This window comes from Dendropsophus ebraccatus, chromosome 3, assembly GCF_027789765.1.
Source record: "Dendropsophus ebraccatus isolate aDenEbr1 chromosome 3, aDenEbr1.pat, whole genome shotgun sequence".
Classification (NCBI taxonomy): domain Eukaryota; kingdom Metazoa; phylum Chordata; class Amphibia; order Anura; family Hylidae; genus Dendropsophus; species Dendropsophus ebraccatus.
In genome coordinates, this window is record NC_091456.1 from 160,214,125 (window position 1) to 160,230,166 (window position 16,042).

The 16,042-nt window shown below is 41.0% G+C and overlaps 1 protein-coding gene across 3 annotated transcripts in view; it reads right to left on the reverse strand.

Annotated features, from left to right (window-relative positions):
• Positions 1-1,214: 1,214 nt before the first annotated feature.
• Positions 1,215-16,042, reverse strand: part of ERBIN (erbb2 interacting protein) — a 178,444-nt gene continuing 163,616 nt past the window's right edge. For all 3 annotated transcript variants that reach the window (XM_069963001.1, XM_069962999.1, XM_069963000.1), the window contains 5 exons: positions 10,500-10,613; positions 9,183-9,272; positions 8,164-8,256; positions 7,043-7,117; positions 1,215-5,528 (listed from right to left, as the gene is read on the reverse strand). In XM_069963001.1, the coding sequence (XP_069819102.1) occupies positions 5,421-5,528; positions 7,043-7,117; positions 8,164-8,256; positions 9,183-9,272; positions 10,500-10,613 (480 nt within the window). In that variant the 3' untranslated portion in view covers positions 1,215-5,420. The remainder of the gene's footprint in view (positions 5,529-7,042; positions 7,118-8,163; positions 8,257-9,182; positions 9,273-10,499; positions 10,614-16,042) is intronic.

Consider the following 16,042-nt stretch of genomic DNA (forward strand, 5'->3'; position numbering starts at 1 on the left):
TATGGAGTGAGTCATGGTTAAACTACAATTTTATCTAGGATCCAAAGATGAGGAACACAGTCGCACTAGTCCTAATAATCGTCTTGTCTCATTATGTTGGGAACGGGTCGGCGAGACTTGCAGACTTTAAAAGTTGAAAAGACATCTGTCCCACTCAGTGATGTCTTGTAAGCTCTCCTTGGATGGCTGTGTTGTGCGGCTCCTTCATTATTGTATATATAAATGGCAAAATCTTCCCCTTGTCAATAAGTGACATGCAGATCCATTCAGTATCAGACTGTGTATGAGCACATACTTTTAACTATAAAAAAGGCCCAATTGTCAGTTTATTCATACATTTCCAGGAAGAATAACAAGAGGGACGGCACACTACAGAGGTCAAAGAAAAGATGCTCCAGAAATCTGGAGCATTTTTTCAGATGCGCTAGGGCATGCACGCTGCTTTTCTGTTTATCACTGTGGGGAATGAATAGTGATTGTTTCCCACCCTATGCCAGGTGACGGCCTCCTTATCTGTGAGTCTTAGATGACCCAGTAGAACAGAGCCAAGATTAAGGGCGAGTGAGCCCAAAACGTGTCGGCCTTTTAGAAAAATGATACAAATAAAGGATTGAATCGTTTGTTTATCTTCATTTGCTTGCCCTTTGGTCCAGGGACTACTCTCACGTGCTCTCAGAGTGGCATACAGCCAGAAAAACACTGTACCTTATTCAAAAGGGCTGAGCTGAGTGCTGACCATCTTCTGCTTCTTGTTAATTTTGTTGTATATTAGGGGGGATTTACACTGAGGAATACACGTGAAGAAGTTCCATCGGGTTCTGTCACTTGTCTCCACCCGCACGCATTTCCTTCCGTCCCATAGGCTCGATTCTATGGTCGCCTGTGCATAGAATGGAGTGTATGGCACAGGCCGCGAGCGGAGAAGAGAGGCTGAATCGTCCGGAACTTCTCCGCGCGGATTCCTCAATGTGAACCCACCCTAAGGCAGCAATACATAGAAATTTAATCATAAAAAGGACCAGAGAACCCCTTTAAAAATTAAACATGCTAAATTTTTATTCTTCTGCTAGTATCTTATGGAGTTTACACCTACAGTAAACACACATTAGACGGCTGTGTAATGCTAGATGTATGGTCACCTTTAAAAAAAGATGCTGTAGAGCAAGCTGACAAAAGTTATACAAAAAAAGTACACAAAAAGAAGCCCACAGTTTGTAAGAGCATTAGTTTATTTTCTAATTTTCATGTGTTACTTGAGAAACAATTTACTTATATACAAAAATTGGAATGTTGAATAAATGCTGATCAATAAAACATTACACAGCTGTTGACAAGAAGATTCCATGAAAAATAAAAGAGCACAGCATACCTAACCATGAAAGCTGGGCTGAATTTCTTTTGCTTTATTGCTAAGTTTTGCAAGTTCATAGAAGGCCTTAAATGTATGTACATATCTCTTTAAAACACAAGTCCAAAATAAAAATAAAAAAAACAAAAAAAAGAATAGGCTATTTACACAATAAATAGTGGGCGATCTGCAATTGGGTTGAATCGACCTCAAATCACGAGACAATGAGGCGGCATGATGTGCATCTCACGTAAATATAGTATAGTTCAGTGTGTGCATCTCTGCATAGTTGGGATTCATATAAACCAGGCCATGGCCTGACCAGCACAATACATTTTTTATACAAGGTTGCAGTATATATCACTATACACAGACACCCCAAGCTGTGTACTGTAGGACACCTCTGACTCCTTTTCAATGGAGTTGATTTAAAAACACGTTGGAATCTAAAGGGTTTTTTTAAAAATTCCTCGAAACCGTTGCATTGTTTTTGTGTAAGGTGCGTGAATCCTTCTTCTAGTACCTGGAAAAAGAATGTATGCTAATTCATATGAAAAAGCAATATACAGCAGTTTTATTGAAATGCTATCCTCCAGAGGTTAATAAATATCAAAGACGGGCATTTTTTTATTTTTATTTTTTAGTAGAGCCCATCTGACCTAAAATGTGTTGCCCACCTCTCCAGTATATCTCAATGGAATATAAAATATCACTAATATAGCAAACACTGCATTCCAGACATAGTAAATTCAAATGCTGCTGCAAGAGTGAACCGTAATGTTAGCTCAGGAACACACTGAAAATTTATTGCCACAAGGCATTTCGTCCGTTTTTATGCATAGGTCATTTGGATTCACAACCATACCCTTAGATTGCTATGAATTGTGCTCTCACACACACAGAGAAGTAAAAATCATTTTGGATGTCAAGTCATGTCATAAAAACAAGAAAAAAACACAAGAAATTGCTGGGAGATTCTGTTCTCCGACGTGAAATGTTGTGTAAGGAAATAAAAACAAAAAAACACATGTTCCCCGCTCTAGACAACTGCTTAAAAAGATGAACTCCTGAAGATCCGTGTTACCGTTTGCTCAGATTTATACACTACTATATCATATACATTGTAACAAAATACGGCAAAGTTCTGCGGTTATATTCCAAAATAGTCACTTCCTATGTAAAGATAAGAGAATGTTAAGGAAAGGAATATAAAGAGCTGTTAAAGGGTTTCTTACAGAACGTTACATTCTATGTTACCACTGCAGAAAGAATGCAAATGCAGCATGTTGTGGATTATTGCGGATGAAGAATAAATTAGCTTTAAGGTCCTCATACACCTTATACCGTAGCCAGTCGTACCTACCACTCGTGGCGGGTTCAACCATTAGTATAAGGTGTATGGGGCTCTCGTGAAGATAGGGGTCGGCCATAATGGAATATCACCACGGACCCCTTTGTTTTGGCTGTGGCTTAACCCTCCCCGCACCATTGACAACGCAGGAACACTCAGCTGCGCTGAACATTCCTGTGTATGGGGGGCACGTGGACAGATGAGAAAGATAACCAATGGTCAGACAACCATACGGCGTCAGTTGCGGCTGGCCAAACACATTAGATTGTTGTTGGTTTTGGTGGGAACAACTAACTAATCTGTATGGTGGCCTCCTAACTCTCCTCTGTTGAGGGGAAGAAAGGATCAGGCAGCTGGATCTCAACATGCCCGGTCCTTTTGTTCTCAGGCGAAGTAAGCAGAGCTGAGCAAACCCTTAGCAACCCGAACGCTCAGCATTTGATCCGGCTGGGTCACAGAACAGCCGGTGTTTTACTAAACGTGAACATGGCCTATTGCTGTATCCATACTTTCCAGGCAGCCTTAGGACTACATCCAATGTGTTCAGCCACCGATGATCAAATGCCAAGTGTTTAGGTTGAGGCTAGCTTAAACGTGCTCTATGTTCGCTCATCTCATCAAAGCCTGAGAAGTATTGCCGTATGAAGGCACCATATGGCAGCACACAGCATGTCTATGGCGCAACAGAACAAAGCATTAAAGACTACATGAGCGGCTACAGTTGTGCCATAACCTAGAGGTCTTATTCAAAACAACAAATCAGATGACTTAAACATTAAATGAGTGTACTGATTGGTCATCATAGACAACTCCCCACTTTTTGACTTTTGCCAGTTGTTCTTATACAAGCTCATGATCTATGCCAGTCCGTATGTATCTACTAGAGAGTGTAATAAGTTATATGCTTGTATATAAGAGGTTCTAATGTTGGACAGGGACCCCCGGGAGGGGTGATGTTACTGGCCCATAAATATATATAATTATAAGTAAATAAAACATGATATCAATCTCCTCAAAAAAGATTCTTAGCCCTAAAATAAACAGTTATTGGTCATCTATGGCACTTATCCCTGGTCTTTATTAGCTACATGTTCTGAAGCGCTGCAGTCTTTACCAATTTACACCAGACCCATAAATGCAAAAATAAAAAAATAGATCAAAATCAACAATGTTCCTTTGTGAAGAAAATCAAAATTCATTGGAAATATTTACAGGACTAAGGAACAAAGGCAGCTTGTGGTAAATCTTTAAACAGTATAGCGTTAGAAACCCTTTAATGACTCTAGCACATGTAATTCACATTTCAGTGTTCCCTGTAGAAAGAGCCCTTTTTTAGTCTCTGACTTTACAAACTGACGACGGGTCCATGTGACCCTTCAAGACTGTATCTCCTGCCAAGAATGCTTCATGATTCTGCTGCATTTCCATGCACTTGCTTTGGTTACCTAGCACCAAACACTACGACATTTAGCAAGGCAAGAGGCCATTCTGTCCCATGTAGAAAGAAATGCAGGTGTACAGACACCGTTTCTACCAAAGCAATTGGTGCTGTGACCTCTAGTCCATTGGCGGAGCCAGGTTTTCATCCCCGAAAACCATATAGACTAGTAAGCTCTGGCAAAGCTCACTAATAAACCTTGCCGGCTTGGCACACAGCCTATTTGGGACAGTCTGGGGTACTCATAAAAACAAAAATTGAAGGTGACATGAGAAGAAAAAAAAGAAAACTTTGGAAATCTATGTCTAAAACAAGAATAATCAGGCACCATGAACAGAAGCTGCCAGTCCAGGCTAATCCACCATCTTGTCTAGAACGACCCCAGGCTAAGCTCAGCCACGGCAGCATCTTTTATATTGCATGTGAACAGGTGTCAACAAAAATTTCTAAAAACATGTAAACACGCTTTCCCATAAGTTCGTTATTACGATAAAAAAAGTAAAAAAAAAAAAAAAAAATCGCACATAAAAATAAAAAAACTAACAAAAAATTATAAAACAGTTGATATTGCGGTTATTTAAAAAACATGGTCTGTGCCTTTAAATAAAAAAAAAGTTGAGATCCCCATGATCGAGAAAAAGAGCACTTATTTCCTGCATGTTCAGTGAAATCGGATAGGACAGGTGGCTCCATTACCTGGCTAACCACACGCGCCACTTTGCTTCACCATTTGCTAAACCATTTACACATAGCAAAGCCAACATCAACCTGCCCGACTCTACACAAGTGGTTTTTGATTAAGAAAAATAGATTTAAAAAAACAAAAAGTGTGATATCAGGTGTGAAGAGAGAAAGGCTTACACATACAGAAGAGACAGCTCTGCCACTCACCTGCTTATCGCTACAGTTGAGGCTCTCTTTTTTTTTTTTCTATTGTACAGATTTTAGTAATACACGTTATTCAAAAATAAACCTACATTCTGTACAAAAACAGCACAGGTTTGTTCTTGTAAGCGCCACTTAGCAAACATTCAAATACCCAGACGGCAAGGGCATTTGACCCCGGCTGTCTTATCCGCAGTGGTTTACGACCCACGTATTCGACAATTCATCTCTGTATAAATTGTTTATCTTTTTATCAAAATCCAAGTGCATGTTCAGATTAGGTTTTTTTTTTTGTTTATCACTCTATGTTGCTTTTACGTATATACATAAAAAAATAGTTTTGATACTAATAAGTCTCTTGACACATTGCTGGCTTTTCCGTGCGGTTCTGTGTTTCTTTACACGGCTCCGTCCCGTAAAACAATGAGCTCCACTGTGCTCTGGAACTTCTTGAGCAGCAACACTGCTTGTCCGTGGTCAATGTTAAGGAAATTGTATCCATTTGCCTGGGAAGAAGAAGGATAAATTAGTTATTATTATTAATAATAATAAAGCTTTTATTTGTATAGCACCAAGTGTTTCTGTAGCACTTTACATAGTTTGTCAGTTTTGGTCCCTGTCCCCTATTAGCGCTCACAATCTAAATAGACCTATATGTATGTATTGGGTGTGAGAGGAAACCAGAGTACCCCAAGGAAACCCACACAAACAGGCAGAGAACATACAAACTCTTAGCACATGTTGCCCTGGATGGAATTTGAAGCCCAGGGCCCCAGTGCTGCAAGGCTAAAGTACTAACCACTGAGACACCGTGCTGCTATATAGTAATTATATATAGTACTGATCCAACACGTTGATTTGATTGCTTTTTTTATATATTGTGGGTTCAGAGGGACAGTCACATATGAAGTGAACATAGATGAGTCAATGATAACAGGTCTTCTTAACGGCAACTGTTCTGTTCACTAGCCACAAAGTGACGTAGATATTACCATACCTTGATAACCTTAAAGGAGTACTCCAAATAAAAAAAAAAAAAGTTTTTATATCATTGTTGTTTATTTTTAGCACTGTACATTACAGCCTTCAGAATCCTGAACTTTCTCAGTACAGTAACTAATAGTATGAGGTCCACACCTAAACCACAAAAGCATGCAAGAGACACTGATAAGACTGACAACAGACATTGAGGGAGATTTAGTAGTAAAAAAGTAGACTCAGCAGCACCAATAGACCCAGTTGTGCCCATTGAGTGGGATGCATGCTGGTGAACCCACAATCCCTCCAGTGGGTATAGGCAATGAAGTCTAGAAGAGGTCCAACAGCATCCACAAGGAATCTTCAATGCTTTATTGTGCAAATCAGCTTACAAAAATACAACGTTTCAACCCTATATGGGGGCCTTTGTCTAGTATATTTGATATATATATGGTGTAAAATGAAACTGTCTGAGTTGCGCCTAGCTACCAATTTAGATTCCACCTTAAAATTTCCAAAGAGTCTGTGAGGAATGAAAAGTGGAATCTGATTGGTTGCTAGGGGCAACTGAGCCAGTTTCACTTTACACCATGTTTGATAAATCACCCCCTATGTTCTCATATAAGGCATTTAGGGCCCCATTTAGGTCTCCTTTTCTCTCTACATCACTGATATGAGTCAGGGTGACAGCAAAGGTTACACTAAAGTATAGCGCTGTGTGCCACTGTGTAAATACTGCAAACTTTTAGCATTTCTTTTATTGCACACCCACACATCCATATGCCTTTTCACCCCACTTACAAACAGCATAGGGAAATAGGCCATCAGAATAAATGGTACTGAGTCCACGTGAGGATTTATACTTGCCTGGAACTTGCCACTAGCCAGAAGATGCATGAAATAATGGAAGAGTATGAATGTTAATGGACTGATGGCAGATGAGATAGAGAGTAGATGGTTGGGGGGAGATACCAGACTTACATAGCTATATAGCGTTACATAGTTAGTAGTGAGGTACACAGTAGTGTTGGCTGATCTTTACCTGTAGAATTTTGTCCCCCGGCTGTAATAATTTGGATGCTGGTCCTTCGGGCTGTACTCGTGTCACAAATATTCCCTGGTTAAATATAGAAGGTACATTTTCTTTATAAAGGATTGTGAACGTTGGATTAAAAAGAAAATTGCATCACATATCTAAAGAAACAAAACTATAACCAAGGGAGTAATACCGCACCCATAGCCATCTGTACGTCTCTCCTGTACCTGAGCCTGCCTCTCTTATACCTGCACTGAGCGCTTTCACTAGCAGCCGGCAGTGTTGTTGTTTGGCTGGTCTCCCTGAGATCAGCGATCCGTTTCTCTAATGGCTCTACTAGGCATTGCTCCCAGCTAGCCAGAATCCTGCTCTACACTGATGAGGGGCAACACCCCAAAACAGCTGTATGTGGATGGATACCTGGCCTTGGTTTTTCCCTTGTCATTACATTGACTTATAGGGCCACCTAATGTGGTGGTTTTGGTGGTTTCCTTACAGGAGCCACCCCTTGGCTGGGTCCTTCCTGGAGGGATATCTGGCTAGTCCTGTGTTTCGAGACTCTTCAATGAGGCTCCCAGACTCCCTAGGGCTGCATCCAGCTTCTTCAGCCACTGGTAATCAAATGCAGAGCGTTCGGGTTCGGACGTTCTGGTGGTTGGCTCATATCTAGTGAGAATATTTCTGTAATGCAGTGCCATATGGAAGCAGTACAGGGCAATATCAGCACAGGGACCACCTATGGCTTCAAATCCATCCATGCAGCTCTGATTAACAGTTAACGTGCAGGATACAGCTATGGGGGCTGACAACTGGGACCATCACGAGACAAGGAACAGGGGATCTTCATTTTTCTGTGCGCTTCTGCTACGCAACTACTGAAAACAGGCAAGCACAGAGTTCAGTGTAGTGAGGGACTGAAGCAACCGCCCATTTTTGACCACCGTCCCATATACATAGGACCCAATTTTCGTGATCCTTTCGCTTCGAGTGGCTGGACCCCCCATGGATCAGAAACTTGTAATCTTAGGATAGCCCACTGAAGACATTGCCCATCGGTACAGATTTTATTATATGTGACAGTGGTACTGATGTTAGGCTGACGTGATGCAAAGCAGAGCAATACTTACATCATCACCAGGTCTGAAGGGGTTTCCTCTACCACCAACACCACCTGATATACTGAAGCCGAGCTCGGGATCCTTCAGCAGCCGTACCCTGACCTTAAATTAGAACAGAGAAGAAGGTTAAGTAACTCAGGTCACCAATGAATGAGGCATATATTATATCCACTTTTTTTCTAATTAATATTTGCTAAGGGACCACAGAGTATTTAGTATTTGGGTGCAAGTATCTATTCCAATAAGGAGTCTATATAAGAAAAAAAAGGTGTTGGTGCCTATAGATATCACATTTAAAGGGAATCTGTCAGCTCTTTATCATGCTCAAATGTCAAAGAGGCGTTGCCAAGCCTCAACATGCATGCCTTCTCCCTCCTCCACCTCTCTCTACCCTGCATGATTGATGTACAGGGCTCAGCTTCCAGCACTGAGCCCTGTATGTCAATCGGTCACAGTACGGTTAGGGGTCCGCTACATCTTGGCAATGCCTCCTTGTCACGGAGCAAGAGCAAGATACAGAGCTGACAGATTCCCCTTAAAGGGGTTATCCAGCGCTACAAAAACATGGCCACTTTCCCCCTACTGTTGTCTCCAGTTTGGGTGGGGTTTTGAAACTCAGTTCCATTGAAGTAAATGGAGCTTAATTGCAAACTGCACCTGAACTGGAGACAACAGTAAGGGGAAAAGTGGCCATGTTTTTGTAGCGCTGGATAACCCCTTTAAAGAGTATACATGTGCATGAATTTTACTTTAGAAATCTTGTTTAATTTCACTGAATAGCAGTGAAGTCAATAATATGATTACAGACATTTTCTAGTTCATTGTTATAAAGAACGTTCTGTAATGGTCTTGGGAGCAGAGACTGGAACTTAGGAGAAATGCTGCACAGCTGGCAGTATAGAAAAGGTGGTGGTGCACATAGGTTTCTTACACCTTAATAGTTACTCAGTCCCACAAGAAAGGTCAGCTACAACTCAGAAAATGAGAGGTCTTGACTTGACATTTAAGCTGGGGAGTAGCAGCCTTACCACAGCTGGCTGGGGAGCGTGAGGATGGAGCTGGCTGTAGTTGCTCTGTGACCTCGATGGCTGGCTCATCTGGCCATTGCTCAAAAGCATCTGGAAGTCAATTACACTAAATAAATCACAGCGGCACATGAACTTTTCAAAAACTTGTAACTTTTACATTCAGATTCTGACACGACTGTGAGAATTGAGCTGGTACCATAGAAAACGAGGCCTTGGGTAACACGCGACCTTACAGTTTTTCTTGTAATTTCACCCCATTTAGTATCCTGTTTGTCAAGATAATGTACTGCTATATAGCGCCCAGAATACTGCTGAGTTTCCATAAAGCTGCCGTAAAGTTTTAGCATGATACATAAATATAACTGCACCCTTAGGCCTCTGCCTCTATTTTTTTGTGACCATTTCCCCATCCATACTGTTTAGAAGACAACTCCTTTACGATTCTTTGATCATGTGATTCAAAGTCAAATGTAACAAAAATTCACAAAAACTCACCAAGAACAAAGCAACATACATTTATCTTTTTTTGCTTGTTTTTTAAGCTGGTGGAAAAAACAAAAAAACACCATGGGGGCAGATTTATCAAACATGGTGTAAAGTGAAACTGGCTCAGTTGCCCATAGCAACCAATCAGATTCCACTTTTCATTCTTAACAGACTCTATGGAAAATGAAAGGTGGAATCTGATTGGTTGCTAGGGGCTACTGAGCCAGTTTCACTTTACACCATGTTTGATAAATCTCCCCCCATACCTAGTCTTTTTTTTTCTCAAGAAACAAGCAGGTCAAAATACTATGGGGGACATTTATCAACATGCACCCCAGGAAAAGGCACAGAAAAGGGACAGATTAGCCCCTTGTCCTTAATGCATGCCAGCCATATCCCCCTGTTCATCTGTGGGTGGGTCGGGGGTTACCCTTATAAAACAGTGCCCTGTGCACCAACCCAGTTTACCAAACCTTTAAACCCATTCTGTGTTAGAAAGGCAAGCAAACTCACATTATCTTCAAATAATATAAGGAAGCTATAGAACATGCAAAAACAAAAACAAAAAAGTACAGATGAGCGCATCTAGAGCATGCTTGGGTCCGTCCAAGCCTGAGCAAGACGCATTTGATTACCGGTTGGATGCGGCCCTAAGGCTGCGTGGAAAAAATGGATACAGCCTGTGTGTATCCATGTTTTCCAGGACTCCCTAGGGCCCCATCCAACTTCTTCAGCCACCGCTAATGAAATGCGCCATGCTCAGGCTTGGATGGACCCAAGCATGCTCGAGTTGCGCTCATCTCTAGTCATGCGTCATAGAACCAGGCCTACCTTCTTTCCACTATCAGAGGCACTATCCTTGGGGAGCAGTGTGGCGTAGTTTTGCTGTCCAGGCCCAAAGACATCATCTTGAATAGGTTCTCCGGTGCTCCCAGTTGTCGGGTGCTATCAGTGAATGGTAGAGCAAATATCATAGAGTTATAACCCAAACCATGTACATGTATTAATATCCCTGCATGTGGCACAAGATTCAGCAAGTAGAATATAGAAACTACAGCCATTGAATATATAAACCCGATTAGCAGGAAGACATGAATTAAACAGCTAGAAATTAATGGTATAATATTCAATCCATTAACAAGATTTATTTGCGCTCAGGGCAAAAAATTAGGGTATTCTCATTATAAAAAGCCCAAATCAGCATTATAATCATTAGATTAGTTATAGCATTATGGGTATAATGGACGGGATCAGGATGTGAGTGACTTAGACGTATACTAGCTCCAGCTATATCATTCAAAGGATAATTAGGGACCCCCCCTTCCTTCAGAAATCCTACCTTGCCCTCATTTGTGGAGTCTTAAGCATTGTGTTCCATTGTTTTTTTTAGATACTACCGTCCCTTATACTAGTTACAGAGACCGTTAGGGTCTGTTCACACAAGTCAGATTTGATCTTGCCTAACAAGATGGCATGGGGTAAGATCAATCTGTATTTAATTAAGGATTAGAGATGAGCGAACCCCGAGCATGCTTGAGTCCATCCGAACCCGAACTTTCGGCATTTGATTAGCGGTGGCTGCTGAAGTTGGATAAAGCCCTAAGGCTATGTGGAAATCATGGATATAGTCATTGGCTGTATCCATGTTTTCCAGACAACCTTAGAGCTTTATCCAAGTTCAGCAGCCACTGCTAATCAAATGCCGAACGTTTGGGTTCGGATCGACTCGAACCCGAACCCGGTTCGCTCATCTCTATTAAGGATCCATCAGCAGAAACCCGATCTGGGCACCTGGGTTTGTGCCATGGATCCAGTGTTAGCCCCTTGACTATCAGAATGAAGGTGGGTTGAGGTCCTTGCTTGAGCACAATGGTCCCTTAAAGAGTCCACATAAGTGAAGAGTTAGCTGCACCCGCTGATTTTGTTGACAATAGTCTGACTAACGCGTATAGAAACATCTTGACTCTCCTCCAACAGAAAAGGATCAAAAGTGCCCAACCCTTTTGTTCTCATAGATGTAAACTGCCACCAGAGAAGTGATGGAGGCCAGCAGAACTAACACTGGGCAGACAGGCACTGAAGGTGAGTACCTGTCATTAGAAATAAAATTGAATTTGTCACAAACGTTTTGATTGGTCAGGGTTTAAGTGTCCAAGACCGTAACCAATCAGGAGATTGACTTCTGCCGGATCGTTCTCCTGATTGATCACGGTCCGAGATCCTTCTAACATAAGTTTTGTCAATTTTTTTTCAATGACATGTACTCTTTAAAGTTTTTCCAACCAAGGATGCAGATTACTACTTGTGGCTCTGGCCCATTCACGTAAACAGGACTGTAGTTGAATGCCATCTCAATATAAAAGATATTATCCCACATTAATATAACTATACATTAATAGACTGATTCTAACCCATGTCCTACACCAGCGTTACCTACAAACCTGGTAGAGATTGTGAAGGGTTTGTTTCTTATACCATCAATGACCCCACTATGACCAGACATCAAAAAGCATAACAAATACTGAACACAAACTGAGAGACAATATAAAACTAGTGAGGTGTTAGCGAGCAGTAACTATAATAGGGGAAGATTATATGGATTAACTAGTGACAACAGTGACTACTGTGAGCAGCGAGAAAATCACAAAAACCTCCATAATGACAGAAGTGTAATGTAAGCTGATGATAGAATCCCCCACTGACTGTAGTGTAGAGCTGTAATTTACACCATAAAATACTGAGTCACGGCCTCGCTCCACTTCTATTAGTATGGAATTATATCATAAAACTAATCTCAGAATTCCCACAGTGCATTGCATTGTGGGAGCTCGGAAAACATCTACATACACTAATTCCCTAAATATTGGTTTCCTTGCTCTTACACTTCAAAAGAGAGAACTGCATCTAGTGTGCGGTCATCCCTTCCTTCAGCTGGACAAGAACCCCTAACAGGTCCGGGTACAAGAAGGCAGCTCCCATTTATTGTAATTTGTAGAGAATGTAATGAATGTTTAAAGGGGTTGTCCAGTGAAAATCTTTTTCATTCAAATAAACTGGCGCCAGAAAGTTATATAGATTTGTAGTTTACTTCTATTAAAAAATCTGAAGTCTTCCCACACTTATTAGCTGCTGTATGTCCTGCAGGAAATGTTGTTTTATTTTCAGTCTGACACAGTGCTCTCTGCTGACATCTCTGGCCGAGACAGGAACTGTCCAGAGCAGGAGAGGTTTTCTATGGGGATTCATAAAAAAACGAGACAGAGTTCCTGTCTCGGCCAGAGATGTCAGCAGAGAGCACTGTGTCAGATTGAAAATAAAAATAACATTTCCTGCAGGACATACAGCAGCTAATAAGTATGGGATGACTTGATATTTTTTTTATAGAAGTAAATTACAAATCTCTTTAAACTGTTTTTATTCAAGACTTCAGCATAATCAGAACTTACATGTAGTTAGGAATGTAAGAAGCATAGAAAGGCACGTAGGTGATACACGAACCTAACCAAGTACTATGATTAGGAAGTAAATTACAAATCTATATAACTTTCTGACACCAATTGATTTGAAAGAAAAAGATGTTCGCTGGACAACCCCTTTAAAGCGTTGATATACTTTTACAAGAATTTTGACATATTTTGATTGGTTGGGGTCTGGGTGTTGAAAAGCACTCTGATCCCTATGAGAAGCTGGGAGAAGCACACAGCTGAGCACTTCTCTCCCGCTGCAGGGGATGGATTCTCTAATAATCCTATGGGGCTGCAGTGATACAGGGGGAGCAGTGCTCAGGTGTGTAGGTTTCCCAGCTTTTTCTAGCAATTGGTAGAGGTCCAAAAACCCAGATCTTGATCATCAAAACATGTTGAAAGACCACGATCGGCCGTGCATGTTGGCTGCCCGTGAGCTTTTGATATGTCCTATTACACAAAACGATTGTTGGCCTGAGCGGCAAGTAATAGTAAGGCTAGTAAGGCGGATAACTGCTTTGTGTAATGGGGACAAAAAGCATATTCTGCTGAGGAGGACCAGTCCTGGCCTGCAATACACAAGCAGTTCACAGATATAAATGTGAGAGTGTAATTCTTAATTTTCCCTGAGATGGCGCTGCAAGGAATCTGAACACTTGCTACCAGCTTTCCCTACATACAATTATAGCTAATCGCTTGGATTCCCAGCAGGGGGGAAACTTTCTGATCCGCTTATTGGCAAAAGAGAAAATTCCTTTTAAAGTAATTTGTCAGCTGTATATGATGCTCAGAGCTGCGGACATGGGCAGATGGCTAATAAGGAGATAAAACAATCGATACCTGTCTCATAGCTGAAAAGTTATAAAATCATGTTTTTCTTAGAAGCTCAAGAGTCAATGAGGCCGGGTTGAGCTGCAGCATGCATGCCTACTCCCTTCTTAACTACTTCCTGCCCTGCATGATTGATGTACAAGGCTCAGTGACAGAGGTCAAACCTTGTACCGTTATTATGAAGGATAGGTAGGGGAGGGAAAAGTGTGCATGCTGCAGCTCAGCATGACCTCAATAAGGAGATAAAACAATTGATACCTGTCTCAGCTGACATCTGTTTGAAAAGTTATAAAATTATGTTTTTCTTAGAAGCTCAAGAGCCATGTCAACTCCCTTCTTAAAGGGGTTGTCCAGCGAAAAAATGTTTTCTTTCAAATCAGCTGGTATCAGAAAGTTAAATAGATTTGTAATTTACTTCTATTTAAAAATCTCAAGTCTTCCCATACTTATAAGCTACTATATATCCTGCAGGAAGTGTTGTTTGTTTACATTCAGAAACAGTGCTCTCTGCTGACATCTCTGGCGGAGTCAGGAACTGTCCTGAGCAGGAGAGGTTTTCTATGGGGACTTGCTGCTGCGCTGGACAGTTCCTGACTCCGCCAGAGATGTCAGTAGAGAGCACTGTTTCTGAATGTAAACAAACAACACTTCCTGCAGGATATATAGTAGCTTATAAGTATGGAAAGACTTGAGATTTTTAAATAGAAGTAAATTACAAATCTATTTAACTTTCTGAAACCAGTTGATTTGAAAGAAAAAAAAATTTCACTGGACAACCCCTTTAACTACTTCCTGCTCTGCATGATTGATGTACAAGGCTCATTGATGGAGGTCAAACCTTGTACCTTTATCATTAAGGGTAGGTAGGGGAGGGAAAAGGTGTGCATGCTGCAGCTCAGGATGACCTCAATGAGTCTTGTGCTTGGAAGGAAAACATGATTTTATAATTCTGCAAACAGCCTTTAGCTAAAAGATATAATTTGTTTTTAACTATGTGTCAATGTTTGCAGCTCTGGACACCATATACATGTGACAAATTCCCTTTACTCTTTGTTTGCATAAAACTGGATTTGTGTTAAATTTAAATATTTTAGTAGAGAAACATATAAAGCGGAATCCAGGCATCCCAGTTGTGGGCGCCAGGAGAGACAGCCAAGCACCATCACCAAGGGTTAACATAAAAAGCAAAAGAGGTGTTCACGCCTAATGGGCAACACAGTATAAGGAGCAGAAAAGGTGAAATCCCAAATCATGGTCTATTAGAGGATTGTGCATTGCTGGTAAATAGACTGGAAACAAGCAGAAGGAAATGACTCTTTAATGTGGCAGTAATGTCTATTTTATACATCTGCCCAATGCCGCAATCGGGTCCCCTCCTGAGACTGTCACAGTCAAGTCACCGTAGATCTGTATACGGTATATATTATACACTTGTATCTGTGTTCTTTACATTTATAGAATGTACTGTAGATTCCACTAGCAATATGATAGGTTCCAGAGGACAGAACAGCTTCAATTTTATAGTTTTGGGGTCTGTTCACATATCCCATATTACAAGGCATTTTAAAGGGGTATGCCAGAGAAATAAACTAGTGTCAAAAAGTTATACAGATTTCTAAATTACTTCTTTTTAAAAATCTCCAGTATTTCAGTACTTATCAGCTGCTGTATGTCCTGCAGAAAGTGATGTATTCTTTCCAGTCTGACACAGTGCTCTCTGCTGCCACCTCTGTCCATGTCAGGAACTGTCCAGAGCAGGAGAGGATTTCTATGGGGATTTGCTACTGCTCTGGACAGTTCCTGACATGGACAGAGGTGGCACTGTGTCAGACTGGAAAGACTACACCACTTCCTGAGGGCATACAGCAGCTGATAAGTACTGGAAGGTTTGAGATTTTTAAATAGAAGTAAATTACAAATCTGTATAACATTCTGACACCAGTTGATTTAAAAACATTTTTTCCCTCTGGAGTACCCAGGGTCAAAATAAATACTTTTATTTTACAAATTTGCATAAGTCCCAAGTCCAGACAATGGGACTATTCTGCGTAAGAACAAGACTGAATATCTCGAGGACTC